We start from the raw sequence: 17,206 nt of genomic DNA, 5'->3' as shown, positions 1-17,206 counted from the left end.
TTGCCTTCAGCTTTTTAATAACTGGGACTTCTGAGATCTCAAAAGGCTGATGATGCCACCATCCCTCAGTCATAGACCAGTCTTGTTCAAGTACCTGGAAGTTACACTCTGAACATTATTTGGAATAGAATGAGGCCCATATCCTGTTTTAAAGATGTTTCTGAATATTTTTTCAGCTATGTGGTGGTTGATCAATCTCTACTCAGCAAGATGCACCTCCCAGCAGTGCCTCAAAGACACTGAGGCTGGGACCTGAGGAGAAAGCTGGATTCTCTCTCCTCCCTTCTCATCCATCTTACTGCACAATGCGGGTTTTCCTCCAATGTTTGTAAGGGCCTGAGAGTATCAAACCTTGCCAAAATATAGCACCTTAAAAAAGCTAATTCCCTTGACCCAGACTACCAGTGTGGCCCTACAGTTCAGTGCAGACACAGGGTGCACACTGGGAAATTCTACAGGAAGGATAACTGGAATTTCTGATTGGGTTTTTCAGAGCAATCTTTTTCACATGCCATTTTGACTGTGCTTAATTCCATGAGGTCCAGATAATTGAGCCATCTCTTCTGAAAATAAAATAATCCACTCATACATTGTAAAAAAAAAAATATATATAAATAAAAAAATCCCTTTTACCCTCAAAGGAATTCTAGAATATAATATTCCATGTCAAAGGTCAGCTCAGGAATGTCTGGTCATTTTGTGTAACATCAAGGACAGCAGAGAAAAAGGGCTGAAACAGTTTTCTAAGCAAACAAAGTTAACCAGCTTCAAAGTTTTCATACTTTATCAATGTAACTATCTTTTGTGAACAATTAAAAACCTGGAGCTAAACTGTTCATACAATATTAATCATGGATTAATGCCACATACGTAAGAACAAAACTTGCCTCCCACAAATATTTGCAATGTGTAAAGGAGTAGGGGAAATCAGCTCTAATTCTAATTACAAAATCACTCCAGCACAAGTTTAAAATATTCAAATGAAAGCAATTAAACTAGCCATTACTGAAAAAATATAAAAAATAAAATAAAAAATGAAAAAATGAAAAGCCTGAAGAAATCAGTATTCATTTTTTTTTGTGTGCACGGATTATCAGCATCACCTTCATCAAACTGTAACCAGAACAACTTTTTTCAAAAAGGCAGTGACTTCCTGGCTTTATAAAGAGATTTTCTGCTTGTTCTGCAATTCTGTCTCTGCTATTTTCTCACTTTCAAGAGGTGAAAAATCAATTGTAATTTTTTTTTTTTATATCTTTTTTGTTATGATCTGTTTTTGGTGATGGTTTAGCAGGAGACCAAGGGAAAGCTTTGGAAACTGATGCAAGCACCCAAATCATTTGGAGAAAAACAACTTTAGAGAATGCCACTATTTCTGGAATGTCTTGAAGGATTCTGCCTTTGAAGGAAATTTTCTTGGTTTGAGAATGTTTTGATTTTTATTCCTCCAACAATTCTCAACACAAGACAGCATATTATTCAAAGCAAATGTTCATCATAACATACTGAGGAAAATAGACATTTTCAGTGCTATTGATGATTTCAGTACTGTCAGAAATAATCTAACAAGTTAGTCAAGAGACATATTTTTATGTATGACTTTTACATAATTAGGCTGTTCTGTTCTGTCACATTTTCAAAGGCATTTAGATTCTTAATTTTCTAGGGACAAGTCCTTCTTTCAAAAAATACCAGACTCAAAAGTTAGGAGAAAAACTGTATTATGAACAATCTAATGAGACAAATCAATGAGTACAGAGATCCCTAAAGAATAACAGAAGTGCTTAGGACTGGCCTGGAAAATGACAGTTTTGGTTGTGAATTTGTTTCTCCAGAAAAATCAGTAAAAAACCTACTTTTCCTGGGAAGAGGGGCAGAAAAACACTTGGAGGATCCAGTGATTCTCAGTAATGTAGAAAGGTTATTGCCATTATATTTTAGTAGACTTGACTGTCTGGACTTCCCAGCCTTCTCCAGCCCCAGGACAAAAAACAACAGAAATCTGTGAGATCATCACTATTCAGCTGAGAACCACAGAGCCAGAGCCTTAGAGGAAACAACCACAATTATTTCCAAATGATGGCAAACCCAGTTTCCTGTTGTCTCCTTGTTTTTAGGTTTATGAATGATAAACAATGCATTTGAGGTACAAAGCTATATAGAATTCAGTGATGTCTAATGAATATGACCTGATCAAATTAGATACTGACAAAAACAGCTGGATCAATGATACTGTTGCCAGATAAAAAAAAAAAAAAAAAAAAAAAAAATTAGTCAAGAAAGCAAACAAAACCAAAACCTCCAACAAAAACAGACTTTCCAAAATTCTAAAAATACTTTTAAATTTCTGTCTTGCTCAAGGAACACTTCTGTCAGTATTTTTAATGCAAATTTGAAAGGTTTAAGACAATAAAAACTCCTGATGTTTGAGCACTAATGGAAACCATAGAAGACAAAGGAAAAAAATCCATGGTGATTACCACCAGGCTTTTAAAATCTCATATGTATAAAGGCTTTTCTTCTTAATGAAACAACTTAAAGGCTATTTGAAACATAAAGAATGTTTATAAGGATTTTTTTTTTTGTTAAAAAAAAAAAATAACTTCTCTTACCATTCTCACATATCTGACACTACGAAAAGTTACTTGGGGTGTTGTGTGAGTACAAATAGGAATGCAAATGTAGTCAGAGCAAAATGCTTACTCATTGGGATAAAACTGAAACATATAAACAGCGTACAGAGCCATCAGCCATAAGAAGGATGTGTTGCAATAGTTACTTAAGTTCATGTTTATGTAAATTTGCAATTCTTTTGGTATCTGATGAAGAAAACAACATCCTGGCCCCTTGTTATCTGAATATCTGCATTAACTCAGGTCATTTGCCATGCCAGTGACTAAACTGGTCATCTCACACCACATCCATCAGCTGATCCAAATTTTACACAAGGGAATTCAAAAGTATTATGTCTTCAAGCAAGGTCTGCTCCATGAAATGGAAGGTCTGGCACGTGAATGGAAGGCATGGGTGCAGGAAAACCCACAAATGACTACGAAACCTGAAATTATTCAGCTGAGATTTTGAAAACTGCCTAGTTATTCTGAATTGCAAAGTGTAGGAAAAAGACTTCCCTATATATGCAGAAATGGCTCAATATTTAGAAAACAATACTTATTTTAAATTAATATAAAAGAAGACAAATATGGCAAGTGAAATTCAAATCCCAGCTATTGAGAAAAAAACATTCCATGCCTGCCTCACCTTTGTGAAGGCCCAAGATTGTAAATAAGAGGCACATCATTTCTGATTCTACTAATATATAGTTTTTTCTTATTAAAGATTAACAAGATGTTTTGCAATCCAGTAATGTGATCCTGGTAGAATCCTCAAAGGCCCCCAATCCTCCATTCTGTTTTATATTCCTCTTCTCACAGACTACACAACATAAGCACCAGTCCATGACTGAAGGAGGGGGAAAATCAAACATAAATTTAGACTGAAATATTGCCAAAAAATACCTTAACTAGGAAGATTATACTAGTGAATACCAAAAATCTCTCTGTTTATCCTGATGGAGGGCACGAGAAGTAATTTGTGTTAGCAATGTCAGTCAACATTTATTTTTAGTCTTTATCAATGGTTAAGAATTTGATTCACCATAAGAATCACCTTCCTGAAAATTCTGTGAGAAAAGTTCTCAGTGTACCAAAGGACTAGTGATGCTTTAACAGCATGATTTAAAAACACCAGGTTTTTGTGTACACCTGTAACTGATGAAAATCAACCCAAAATCTTAGTGTGGCTGAGCAGGTGGAAAGGACTCATACATCTCTGACTAAATGAATGATAAATACAAAGTGGGATAATTAGACCTTTTCTCTTTAATCACACATTTCTAGTTTAGCCATTTTTTTCCCAGAGGAACTAAGAGTCTATTTTCCATTCTTCTGTGAAGTAAATAGTCATGAAAAGCCTAAGGACACAAAGCTAAAGAAAAGAGATGATCTGCTACTATTAGAATGACAACTAATAGTACTAATTTAAAGCTGTATGCTGAGTTTTTCAAAATAATCATCTTCCCAGCAAAACTGCAGTTTCACCAGTTTCTGTATTTCACTACTGGGAAGTGAGGTATTGTTTATTATTACTCCTCTCTGCAGCACAGAAGTCAATACACGAATTTGTCAGCACGCTGTATTTTTTAAAAAGCCTTTGCATTTCATGAAAAGCTTTTGGTTTCATATTTATTTTAAGAGAATTGGCCTCATAGGTGAAAATCTGTCAAACCTTCTACCTCTAAAACCTTTCAATTTTTGTTGAATTCTACTAGAAGTACCAAAGGCAACCGAGAAGCAGTAAATTTTTTTCCCTGCAAAACAGACTGTTCTGACAACCACAGTAGCAGTTTCTGTGTGTTCTAGCATCTGCTGAGACACAAGAACAATTAGGGTGAAATCACAGGTCTAATTAAGACAAGGTGCTTGACTTCAGCAGGGGTTGTGATTTCACTGGGGGAGTTCTAATTCGGGAGCAGTTTGCGCATGTGGCACGGAGGGACTGGCACCATCCACACGCTGCAAATGCCATCTGTATGTTCAGACTGCAACAGTGGCTCTCAAGTAGCCATTTCTACAATTTAATTCCCTTCAGCTGCAATCTGGAATGGAACTTTGTGAGCAGAAGGGAATTAAACGTTGCTGTGCTAAAGCTGTAATACCGAGTTTCTAGTTCAGCAACAACTCAAAATCTGTTTCTCTTCTGTAGTAACAAAGACCATTTTTTCATGGAAACATAATATTAAGCCACATGTAACTGTTACACACAACCATCACAAATTTACCTCAACAGGGTTATACAGAAACAGGTTTTTCAATTAACCCTTAACAGCCCAAAGCAGCAATACAACGTTTAAAGCCTAAAAAAGAGGAGGATTGTTCCTCAGTTTAGGAACTTTAACAGACTTCCTAAAAGTATGAGTTTAAATGGTATTTTAAAGGGGCTTCCTAAATGCTTAAGTAGAGAATCCCCTTTCCTATTTTTTTTTTCTTTAACAGGCTGTAAAGAGTTAGTTAAGGTGCTGATGAGATGAATATGGAGGCAGGGCTGAGTAGGTAGGTGGGACCTACTCGTGTTCCGTTATCTTTGTTGTAAAATTGGTGTGCGTGATCTAACAGGACAGGCAGAAACAATTTCCCAGAAAGCAGTAACATTCAGCCATCAGCAGGCAGTTAGTTACAGGACTGAGGAAGAAAGGAGATGGGTCATTAAATTCATTACCTCACAGGATGAAGATTGCATGCGGTAACTTGGCACAATCTTGAAGGTAATACTTCCACGCATTTCCCTCTGTGAAAAAAGAAGCACTTTGTGACTGCAAATTGTTAATGCTTGAAAGGAAAACATCACAGTCCAAGTATGAAAAGCTAAAATGCTATGGATAAGTTGTCATATCACCTATAAACAAACATTCAAATTGTCCTCATTAATCTAAAGGATGAACATCATTATCAGTTTGTTCACCTTACCAGGTTCTGAATGCCTGTAATCTAGAATTGTATTTTATTGTGAGAGATTCAGAGATGTGTAGGTTTCTTCCATGTCAACCTTTTTTATGTAGCTATATTCCTGTCATCTGCAGTCTTTTCTACTAAAGTGGCATTTTCTTCCCCTTCATCATACATGTTAAATAGCAAAACTGTATTCAGTTTCTGGAAAGCTGCATTTTACTGTACTAAAGGTAGGAATGTCAAAAACAGTCTTTCATCAAAACAGAACATGGGGTCTGCTACTCTGCATCTACTATTGTATATTCATAACAAGTAGTACCTCCAGAATAGCAGCAGATTGTGACAACCTATTTTTTTAAATGGCTGTCAGAATACTCGTGAATACCACATGGCTGACAACTGCAGAACTCGATCTGGGCAGAAATGTGAGCAGATCACTTCAAGACTTCTCAGAGTTTCCCCCTTTCTCTCTTTGGCTGGCTTACTGTGACCCCAAAGAAATGCTACTTCCCTTTAAGCTTGTCTAGGATTAGTGATACCCGCCAAGATCTCAAGGTTAGGGCTGTATGCAGAAAAATGAACAAGTGTTATGGAAATATCAAACTCTACTAGCGAGGCCAAAGGTAGAGCTTTCCTGGAAAAAGACAGACTGACTGAGCTCCAAGTAATGTTTTTTAAATTTGTAACTTCAGTAACTGTGAGCCCAACAGTTACAAATTGAAATAACTTTTAGTTGCATGAACATGTAGTCTATCAAGAACACAAGAAAAAGGGGAAGTTAGAACACAATTACACAGAAGTTTTGACTAAGTAAGACAGGCACTTTTACAGAGGACATGAGGAAGATTGCAGGCACTTACAAGCATTTTTTGTAGTTGTTCTACAGTTTGATTTGCCACACTGATTCCATTTATTTCTCTGATTTCATCCCCTACATGTAGCGTACCTGCAGAATTAACAAACACATAATCACCTCAGGACATGTTTCTACAAACTGAAATAATTATAACACAGCACTAATATTCATACAGAGGCATAAACAGAAAACAACATTAAAATATTTTTTTTGCTAGATTCAGAAAAGGACTTTGCATTAGCTACAGATCTGTATTTCAGAGTGCAGTGAATACACAGCTAGAGATAACCAGGCATTCTCTAAGTAAATGGGAAAAACATGTTTTTGTTGTTAAACAATATTGAATCAAAACCACCATATGGCCTAGAATAGTATAAAGATTCTTTGATATTATTCATAACATCAAACTGACAGAATTACATGTTAGACTGAGAATCAGATTCATTAACATCCCTGTATCAAATAAAATCCCCTTTTCTGCAGCATTTCCCATTTCTGTCACTCTGACAGAAGTGAATATTGGTATGTTCATGACTGTAAGGAGAAGTATACATAAAAATTAGGAATAAAGAATGAACAGTTGGCAGACATGTCAACAACAAACAGACGATATTTAATGACTGACACTGGTGTTTCATTTTTACTGAATGCTCTGGAAGGTGAGAGTAGATGGAATCTTTTAAAGCCTTTCTTTCCCATTTCAACTCTGCCACCTTTGGAATAAGAACAATTTCAATTGCCAGGACTAGACACAGTTGGTCTAGAGACAGGAGGCAACTTCACAGCAGCTACAATTTTGTCACTGGGAATTGCACAGTTTGTGTTTAATCTGCTGGACCTGAAATGATACAGTTCCTGTAACCCTCACAGAAGATTTACTATCCAGACATTGCGGATATTGCCTGGCAGTTTTTCATACAGCAAAAAGAGAGAGAAGAGAAAAATGACCCAACACTCCCCAAAACCAATACAAAGCACTGGTCCTACCAATAGGATTCAAAGATGGTGCTGAGATTACTGTCAAATTACACTTATGTAAAATAAAAAATAAAAATATTCTAAATACAGATATGCTGAACTAAGCAGTAAAGCTAAGAGGCATCAAGAGCACTAACAGAAGCATTTAAATTATTTAGAGGCATTTAAAAAAAAGATGACCACACTAGAGAAACACTGAAGTACAGCTCATTTTCAAACTATACCTAGTGCAGAGCACTACCTTAGCTAGATGAAACACATAGAGAATAGGTTAGATTTCCCAAATCTTTAGAAATAAAAGACCCTGAATAATTAAAAAGAAGAGTTTTAATGGGCACAGTTGGATATTTTACCCATTTTTAGCAGGTTTTAGAAGTTTTATTAGCCCCATTATGGAACACAGTTGTGTGAAGCAATACTGTGCAGAGTATCACCACTACCTAAGCACAGTTGAGAGAAAACCTTCTTCCTGTGAATCTTGGAGCAATCTCCTTTTAAAACTCACTTTCAGAAGCCAAATGAATTTAAATTCAGGAGGTCCTCCAAAGGCATATAGAACTCTCTCTGAATTGCATCTTTGCTTGTATTAAAACTTTTGTCTTTCCTGCTTCCTGACAGATTTTACCATATCATTGAGACAAAGTGAATATATGTTTTCTCTTCCCAATTATCTGTTCCTAGCTTCCTTTGAAATAGAACAATAGGCTAGAGGGAACTTTGGTCTGAAAAATGAAGAAAATTTTTGTTTTCATCAAAAGAAAAAGCTGGCAGTCTGAAAAAACAAAAGTAACATTTTCATGGCTGCAATCCAAACTTGCAACCAACAACCTAGTAGGGAAGTTCATCTGTTTAAAGCAGGACAAAACCCAGTTACATTTGTACATTTGATATGAACACACAAAATGACAAAAAGTAGAAGTCTGGGGATGACAAAAAAAAGCATGTTTGCAAGATTTATTATGGTAGTGAAAACTAAAAACAAAGATTTAGAATCTAGGCACATGTAACATTTTTACTTCAAACCCCATTTCTGTGATTCTCAACACCAAACACATACAGATCCTCATGAACTGTGTGGACAAAGCTCTTTCATTTTTGCAAGGGAAGGTACTGCTACTTGTGTAAAGATTTTTTTTTAAAAGAGAGGATTAAGTAATTACAGCTCCAGAAATTATTGGTGTTTCCATCTCTTGCTGAGCTATACTCAGAAATAAGATAGTAATTATCCTAATTATGACCTAAATGAAACACAGTGGGCCCTCATCTCAAAACACTGGTAGACATCTGCAACTGGAAGGTAACTAAAGCAGTTAGCAGGAGTCCAGGCACAGAGAGACACTGCTACGAATAGTAGCAATCAAAATCAGGAGAATGTACACAGTTTGTACAAAAGGATCTAAAATAACTGTGTTTGAAGACAAAACTCTTCATGAAATGTGATTACCTTGCCGGTGAATCATTCCTCCGTGCATAATTCTTGCCACAATGCAGTGGTTCAGCTCATTCATTTTTAAAGTGATTCCCTAGAAAAAAAAGAAATGTTTATACTTTTAAAATAAAATATTAAGCACTGTGATTCTTGAGTGGTTAAGAATAGTCATGTTTCCTGAAAGCTTGAAGGCATGGTATAAAGTTTAAGATTAAAATAAAATCTTTGTCACTCACTTCAAGATGAGCAATAAAACCAGATACTATTTACAAGTGAGAATGCAATACTTCAACATATGAGCATATAAGGATCTGGTTTGTTAAAAATGTAATTTTACACTGAAGTGCAAAGGCTCCAGTTGGGTTTAAGGACTAATTTGCTATAACTACTACACAGCTGCTTTTAAAGAAGCCCAGCCCTAGTGGCACAGCAGCAGTGTGAATGCACACAAAGCATTTCAAGGAGGATAAATAGCTCCAGTGGCTGCTAAACCATCCCAGTGTCACTCTATTAGGAATGGTGAGAAGAACGACACAGACTCTCTTGTGAGTTGAACAGGAGAGTTCCTCCTTCCTTAAGGTTTATTATCTCAGATCTTCTATAGACCGATATGTGAAAGTACAGAAAAGTAGAACTCTTATTGGCTAGTGAACACATCACCATCATTGGTCAGTGGGGTACACCACTCCTCGACCTTCTCTTGCAAGAAAACAAGAAACTTACAAACAGCACCTGCAAGGCTGTCTTCTACCTCTGAGGATTGTTTTAATTCCTCCCCATGATTTCCCAGGCCACTTTCTCAGGCGAGACTGAGAAAGTTATGCTGCCTGCTATTCCACAGGCACTGTGCTGCCTGCCTTACTCATAGTTAGCATCCATATTCCAGTTAATCGACAACCCCACCTCGAAGTGAGGAAACCGACACATTACAAAGCATTACCACGCTGGTCTCTACCAGCACCAAGCCAAGGGAAATAGTGAGCTTGCCTCCATACCATGGGCTCATCTGTGTTCTTCTGGAACTGCACCAGCCGGACCCGCGTTACGTTCTCCATGTCCATGTCGCCGTTGGCGCTCTCCGGGGAATCCCCGTTCAGGTACGGAGAGGTGGGAGGAGGGGTAACTCTCAGCGCTTCGTCACTGTAAACTTCATGTGCCACTACATCATGAGTTTGAAGTAAGGCCTGGAGGAACAAAATGTCAGGTGTGCATCATCTCTCATGTCTCTCGCTCGTTCCTTGTAAGTGTTTCTGAAGCTTCTCAGAAAGTCAAGGAAATCCAAGATATTTGTGCCCCATTTCCTACTGAAGAACTTTTCCATTAAAGGAGTTTAAGAGAAACTTCCAGACTGCAAACTCCTACACACAGGCTGAGACTCGAAAACCTACATGAATTAATGTGATTTTTACTGTAGGTACTTCAGTGAGAATGATGCTGCCTCCCTTCCCGTCATCCACTCGACACCTGCAGGGTGTCAGAGTGAATCCATCTTCATGTGCATAGACAGAGAATTGGGACCTTTGCACCTTTCTGTGCAAACCACTCTATAATAATTACTCTAGCAAAATGGAAAGCTACTCAGATCCCATGGTATTTTGCTATCATAAAGGCAGACTGTGGATCAATACTGACTGAAAGAAGGAAATGCTGTTTTTTTGTTGTTTACTATCATAATTGCTTCCGTACTCTCACCTTTCCCTAGGACATGGACCAGCACTACCACCCTGAGTTCCCAATGCTTGACAAAAATTACAGTGCAAACCAACAAACTGCTAAAATACTGCTTCATTAGCTTTCATTAGCTAATTTAGAAGCACTTCTAAAGTGTACCATGTTATAAAAGGTAATTTCTTAAACACTTTATGTTCCCATTTCTCAAATCAATTTGAAACCATACTTGGGAAGTCAGCACTATAATGATGGAACAAAATTCCCTTAAGTAATAATGCTTTGTCCACATTCCCTCCCATTTTTCCAGTGTTTCAAGCCCATGTACACACACACTCTTTTTAGTTAAATGCTAACCTGCATCTGCACTTCCTATTTTTCATCTTATTTTCTCAACCAATAAGCTCAAATTCACAACAATTTTTCTGCATCGGTCTGCACTACTGGAGCAACATTTTATATTAGAGACCTGGACCACACAAGTAAGTTAACTACTTTAACAATATTTAATTAAAATTTGATTTATTTGTGTGTCCATTTATGTGTGGTTACTCCAATGTAGGTTAATGGTTGGACACAATAACTTTGGAGGTCATTCTGTGCCCCTAGTTGTATCTGTTACACTCTACACGCTTTAATATTACATTTCTTATGTAATCCAGGTCCTTACACTTTTATCACAAATATTTTCCCTGCTTTATATTATTTTTAGCAATAACATTCACCTTGTAGGAGGTTAAAATACTGCAGTTCCAGCATTTTTAAAGGTCCATAATTATACTAAATGACTTCTGAATATGTTCACAAAATTGAACACTAATTCAGAAATACATTAAAGTACAGCAAGCTCAATTTAATATTGAAAACATTTAATAAATAGATTCCTATTGGACCTTACTTATAGATGCCTGCTTCAGGCAGTTCTGCTAATTTTGATAATGTGTTTTTTTCCTGTCTGTTTTTCCTTTGCAGAACATGATAATCCTGCTAAAAATAAATTGAATGAGAACAACTGCTTTCTACTGTACTGCAGGATCACTGTCTGCAGAGAACAGCATAGGAAAAACCATGTGATGAGGGATAAAACTTCAATATGTCATTAAGCAAAATTCTCCTAGAAAATATTTCAATTGCTACAACATACTAAACTTGTATAATAGAATCTTAAACATATTTGAAAAACTATGGAAAGCTGTGTAATGGAATAAATGCTCTTTGAAATGTGTACGTACATAACAAATGAGGTACTAGACAATGCTTTAAGAATTCATAAATTAATTATATACTGAAAGACCTTCATGCAAAATTTACATACATTTCTTTAAATCAAAATGTTAAACATGCACAGAAGAAATTGATAATTTATTTCAATAAATAAATGTGCCACAAGGCACATGAGGGCAAAAGAAAATCAGAACAACAGAACACCTTGAAGATCTGTAACAAACACACTTTATTGGCTTTGGTTCTGTAAAGGCCTGCACACAGTTTAACCCATTAACACTGTGGTTAAGTAAACAAGATGGATTATATTATTTTTTCATCTGATTAGGGATATACATTAGATTAAACAATAAAGTACTAAAATAGTCCATTATCATACAGGTGGTTAATGCACACTCCTACTTATTACACCTTGTTGATTACTGAATTAATGTGCATTAATAACCAGTTTATTGGTTTGTAACACCTGGCAAACACATGGAGTGTGGGCTGACAATATTGTTTTATACAATTATTCCTTTTCCTAATAGTTTCCTTTAAAGTATAAAGGCTTTTGCTCTGAAGGAAAGTCTGGCAGAGCGCAACAAATGTAAGAATAATTTTATTAATGTCTGCAGCCCATAAAGATGCCTTTGGGAGCAGGATGGGAATGATGGAGCGGATGGAGTTGTCCCTTTGGCATCTGTAGACTGTGGTACCTGCAGGTGTGAAACCCCACCAACTTATGCTGGTTTAATTGCTACTTTACATTCCTCCCTAACACCAACTGTTTCTGTTCCCCTGCTCATTCTGGCTCTAGCAGCATCCCTATTATCCTAAAGTCTTTCTACTAAATGATTAGTTTGGGGACTTATTTTTTTTGAGCAGTTTTCAGCTAGTTCAGCCCAGGGCAACATTAAAGTGCAGTTCTAGATGAATGCCAGAACTACAAGGGAGAGGATGAAAGATGGAAAAAAGGGATGATGGGACTTCACCAATGGGCAATTTAGCCTGGGATACTACAGACTCACTTGCTGAAATTACTCTTCATCAAAAGTACTTGTTATGGAATTGCAGCTTATACCTTATGGAAAATACTTTTCATAGATTTGCAGCAAAGTAATTCTGACAAATAGTTTTAGATTTTTGAGTGTATCAGGGAACAGAGATACCTAAAAAGAGGATTTTCAACTCAATTTTCCTGTCACTTGATTTGATACATGAAACTTCTATATATGACAATCACTTTTATTGATGCCTACTCTGAAAAAATTTATAATTAAAAAATGTTTTTTCTCCAGAGTGCTTAATTTTTTTAGCAACACTGTGGGGTAATTACACACAAAAACAGTAAATTAAATGAAGCTGTCAGATTCTAAATGAAGCTGAATATCAGAAAAAGATTTCTTAAAAATCTTTCTTACAATATGGTTGAGTACCATTCCACCTTGTTTTATGTTCTATTTCAATCCTGTTAAATGTTGAATCAGGGCTGTTACAAACTTAAGGATAGAACAGGTACCATCTCCAGGGAAAAATGTCAGTGTTGCTGAATTGGCACAAGAAAGTCCATGTCTGCATTAGCAATTAGTACAGTGAAATATGACTGAATCAAAAAGAAAAACAATTGGATTAGTCAGGACCTGATGTACACACTGAACACTGCAGGAGTTTTTTCTTCTGACCAGCTTCCAGCTCGCCCTGTGGACAGGGTCCATCAGCTGCTGGATTACACTGGCTCCTGGCACATATTTCAGTTTAATTTTAACTGAAAAATGTTGTTTTGCATGCTCTGAGACCCTTACGTGATACAAACCAAACACTGTTAAGGGGCAATCAGGAGATGCATTTTAAAAACACACTCCTGATGTGATTTAAAGTTAAATTCAAATGTAGCCAAGGCTACAGGGGCCATCAAAAGAACACACTGGGACATGCAGCTACCCAGATTTCATCTTATACCTGAACAAGAGGTTGGTTTCAGCTCACTCTTTCCTGGAAATTACGTTTATCCTTCAGACTTACAGTAATTCAGCTTTCAGGTGAGCAAATTCCACAAAGCCCCCTGCATATAATCCTCATGTTAGGGAAAGTCAAATTCATGATTTTAAGCTGACAATAATGTATAGCAGATTTAAGCAAATGTGTTTATTTCTGAACTTATGAACTTTACCTACAGCATAAACAAAGAAATCCTTCAAATTAGTGGACTTCAGCAACTTGAACCAAGTAACACAGCAGTAACATCTCTGAATTTAGGACAATTAATGCCCTCAAATCAGATCTGGGAAACAGGTACAGTAAGTGTTGATATGTAACACGAATTCAACAGACTGTATAAACTACTGATTCATTGTAAAATAATATTAAATACTTATTTTGCAATGCTTTATCCTAAGAAGACCTTTGGAAAAAGAAAAAGGAAGATCCCGGTTCTATATATGGATATCCAAAAGGATTCATTCTTCTTTCCATGAGCAACATAGACCTCCAAAAACACAGTGAAACTGCTCCATAATTACATTACTTCAATCTGCTGAGAATTTTCAGCACAGTAATGAGGACCAATAGTAACAGAAATACTAATTCTTTTGCCAGAGCAGCAGGTTAGGAATACTTAATAGGTGTATTGTATGCAGTTCCATCACTTGCAGACTTTAAGAACTTACTGAACTTAAGTTTTCTAACAAAAAGAAAAAAAAAAATTTAAAATAATAGCTCAAACAAGAGTAGGATCTCCTTACCATGAAATGAGGTTGTGTTAAAATACGCTTTAGCTCCTTTGCATCATTGTTCTCTGGGTAACATGAAATTTCTTCCAATACCTGCAAAATAAGCAGGAGAAATGCCCCATAGTAACTTACTTTAAAGCTATTGAAGAAATGAAACCCCTCACTGCTCAGTCAGAATATCCCCAAATGATCATACAAACCAACATTTTTGACACAGGAAAGGTTTAAAAGAATGTGCCACCACCCAGCCACCCTAAGAGAATAAAATACCTTGTTCCAATGTTCTCTCCAAAAGAGATTAAGGCAGAAATTTAAAGGAAACAGTTTTGCTGGGTTTTTGTTTGTTTTTTTTTTTCCCAACTGACAGCATTCCTCCAACAGCTAAATATATGGGGACAGGAATGGAGTGGTAACAGGTGACACACAAGACCTCCACCAGTTGCTGCTTTCACACATGGCCTCAATTTATTGAAACAACTGGTTTAAAAGCAGAATTACAAACACTCATAAAACCAACTGTTAAAGACACCAAGTCTAGGTGAGCCATCTGCTACCCCACCTCCAAGCTCCAGATTTTAGAAAATCTGAGACACTTTATCATTGGGGAAGGAGGAGTAAAGAAGCTTTAACTCATTTGCCTGCAACCTGATTCTTACACCTTAATTTTCACTTGCAGCTTGTAGTTGGACAATGAAACCAGAGTATTTAATCCTGCAAGTACCCCCAGGATTAACTGACAGCAAATTTTGCAGAATAGGACTTGAGAGCATCTATCAATGTGACTTTAGTTATTATGTAGAGCTTTAAAGTCTTCCCCCCTTAACAGCACAATAAACACTGTTTCCTATTATGTAACCCCTAACAACTGCACAAATTTTTACTGATAATACATAATACAACAGTCTTGGGTTTTTTATTACTTGCCATAAATAAGCAAACAATATACTATTTGCAAGATATAAGAATTAATAACATCTCTGTCTATCTTTGGTCTTAGTGGGCCACCTTCATTGTATTTCCAACTCTGCTCTTCTTAGACCTATCTATGATAAACTTGGGTTTTTTTTCAATTTAAAAAGCTGATACTCCAAAATATTTCTTTTTGTGACTAAATTTTATAAGCATCAGATTTCTGCTGCAGATAAATAACCTGAACAGGAAAGATACTGCAATTACCCAGCAGGAGTGTTCCTTTTAACACCACTATTGTTGAAGAAAAGGTTAAATGATTACACTGAGTAATATTCATAATCCTTACACAGATAATGGAATTCTGCAAGTTTATGCAACTTGTTACATAACTTGAATAAGCAATGGTAGCATTCCAGAAGTAATTCAGATAATGAGCCAGAATACACATCTTAATGAACAAAAGTAAATTATGTTTAAATACAATCAACCTTTCAAAGTAAGAAAAAACATACTTTAAAGCCATTACCTCTTTGGCTCTCTGTACAGCATCACTTGGAGGATTCCTGATTTGTGGTGAAGATTTTGTGTTTATTTTGTCATAAAGCTGAAATAACAAGAAAACAAACTACTGAAATCATATGTTACTTTATATAAATTAATGAGTGTTTACAATAGCCTGCTTATGTTACCAGGATTAGGATGATTATTAAACTACAGATGTTCTGTATACAAAATCTAGCAGCCTAGGGTTTTGGCTTTTCATTTTTAAACATTTCCTGATTTGAACAGTGCCATAGATTCAGAGTTCATGGAATGACATGGGAAAGTTCAAGAGGTTAAGGGCTTCTGCAAACCTCCCATGATTTTGCCACAGATTTACAGAAACTATATTCTTCTACCAGAAGTGAGCCTGTGAATCTATAAACCAAACATTCTTCTATAAAATCAAGTTAACCTGCATAATTCCCTTTTCTCAATTAAACAAACCATCAAGTATTCTGAACAGTAATTTAAATAAACCTTGGGTTATGGGAAAATGCTCTTGAAGATAGACTGTTACAAAAGCCTAATACTCTGAGAACAGAAAAACAAACCTTCCAAGAATGAATACTCATAAAAAAGGGCAACCTTATTTTACTAGCATTTTATATTAAACAGAAGAATGTCACTGTATTTAAACAGGCTACTGCAAGCCTTCCATGTTAATTATTTTTTAAAAAAAAACCTTTTAAAAACCATTCAACTATCCAAAGCACAATGGAAGATCTTTCTTCAAGTTTCAAATCAGAGATTACATTTCAAGTGATATAAAGATGGCCATGCCTGTAATTATTGTCTAATTATGTTACACTATTTCTTTGATATGTAAGACGGAAAAAAAGACACAAATAACATTTATAGGGAATTAGAGACATTTTTATCACAACAAGGGAGGGTGGTGAAACAATGCAACAAGTCGCCCAGAAAAGTTGGAGAATCTCTCAACTTTGGAAATACTCAAAATTTAACTGAAATTCAAAATACTGGATGTAAGAAAGCATTCAAAATACAAAACCAACTCTAAAACCTTCAGCAAATCCTAACACTGCCAAGGGTGAGGTGACAAGAAAGCACTGTTTAGGCTGCTCAGCAAGGAGTGCTCAGGAGCTTCCTCTGAGAAGTTCACAGCTCCACTGTTTGGTTTAGAATGGCCTTGGATGTTTGAAAAGGGGAGTCTTGCCAGGACACAGAACTGCCCTCTTCTCTTTCTCACATGACATGAAATACCATTCAGTTTTAGCAGATACAGAAACTGCCATAAACACAATCCAACATCACCGTCACTTTCCCAGAACAATTTAATGAACATGTTGAACATTTCAAGCCCATACACAAATAAGCACAAAAACAGCAAGCAGTGTCACTTCCAGAAAAACATTCT

The 17,206-nt window shown here is 36.2% G+C and overlaps 1 protein-coding gene across 14 annotated transcripts in view; it reads right to left on the bottom strand.

Annotated features, from left to right (window-relative positions):
• CASK (calcium/calmodulin dependent serine protein kinase) overlaps window positions 1-17,206 on the bottom strand; it is a 191,318-nt gene that overhangs the window by 23,950 nt on the left and 150,162 nt on the right. For all 14 annotated transcript variants that reach the window (XM_086879640.1, XM_086879636.1, XM_086879639.1 and 11 more), the window contains 6 exons: window positions 15,812-15,889; window positions 14,386-14,466; window positions 9,766-9,954; window positions 8,786-8,864; window positions 6,368-6,453; window positions 5,278-5,346 (listed from right to left, as the gene is read on the bottom strand). In XM_086879640.1, coding sequence (XP_086735766.1) covers window positions 5,278-5,346; window positions 6,368-6,453; window positions 8,786-8,864; window positions 9,766-9,954; window positions 14,386-14,466; window positions 15,812-15,889 — 582 coding nt within the window. The remainder of the gene's footprint in view (window positions 1-5,277; window positions 5,347-6,367; window positions 6,454-8,785; window positions 8,865-9,765; window positions 9,955-14,385; window positions 14,467-15,811; window positions 15,890-17,206) is intronic.

Source organism: Cyanistes caeruleus, chromosome 3, assembly GCF_971803275.1.
Source record: "Cyanistes caeruleus chromosome 3, bCyaCae1.hap1.1, whole genome shotgun sequence".
NCBI lineage: Eukaryota > Metazoa > Chordata > Aves > Passeriformes > Paridae > Cyanistes > Cyanistes caeruleus.
Note: the sequence above shows the minus strand (reverse complement) of the source record. Positions and strands in the feature narration are given on the sequence as shown.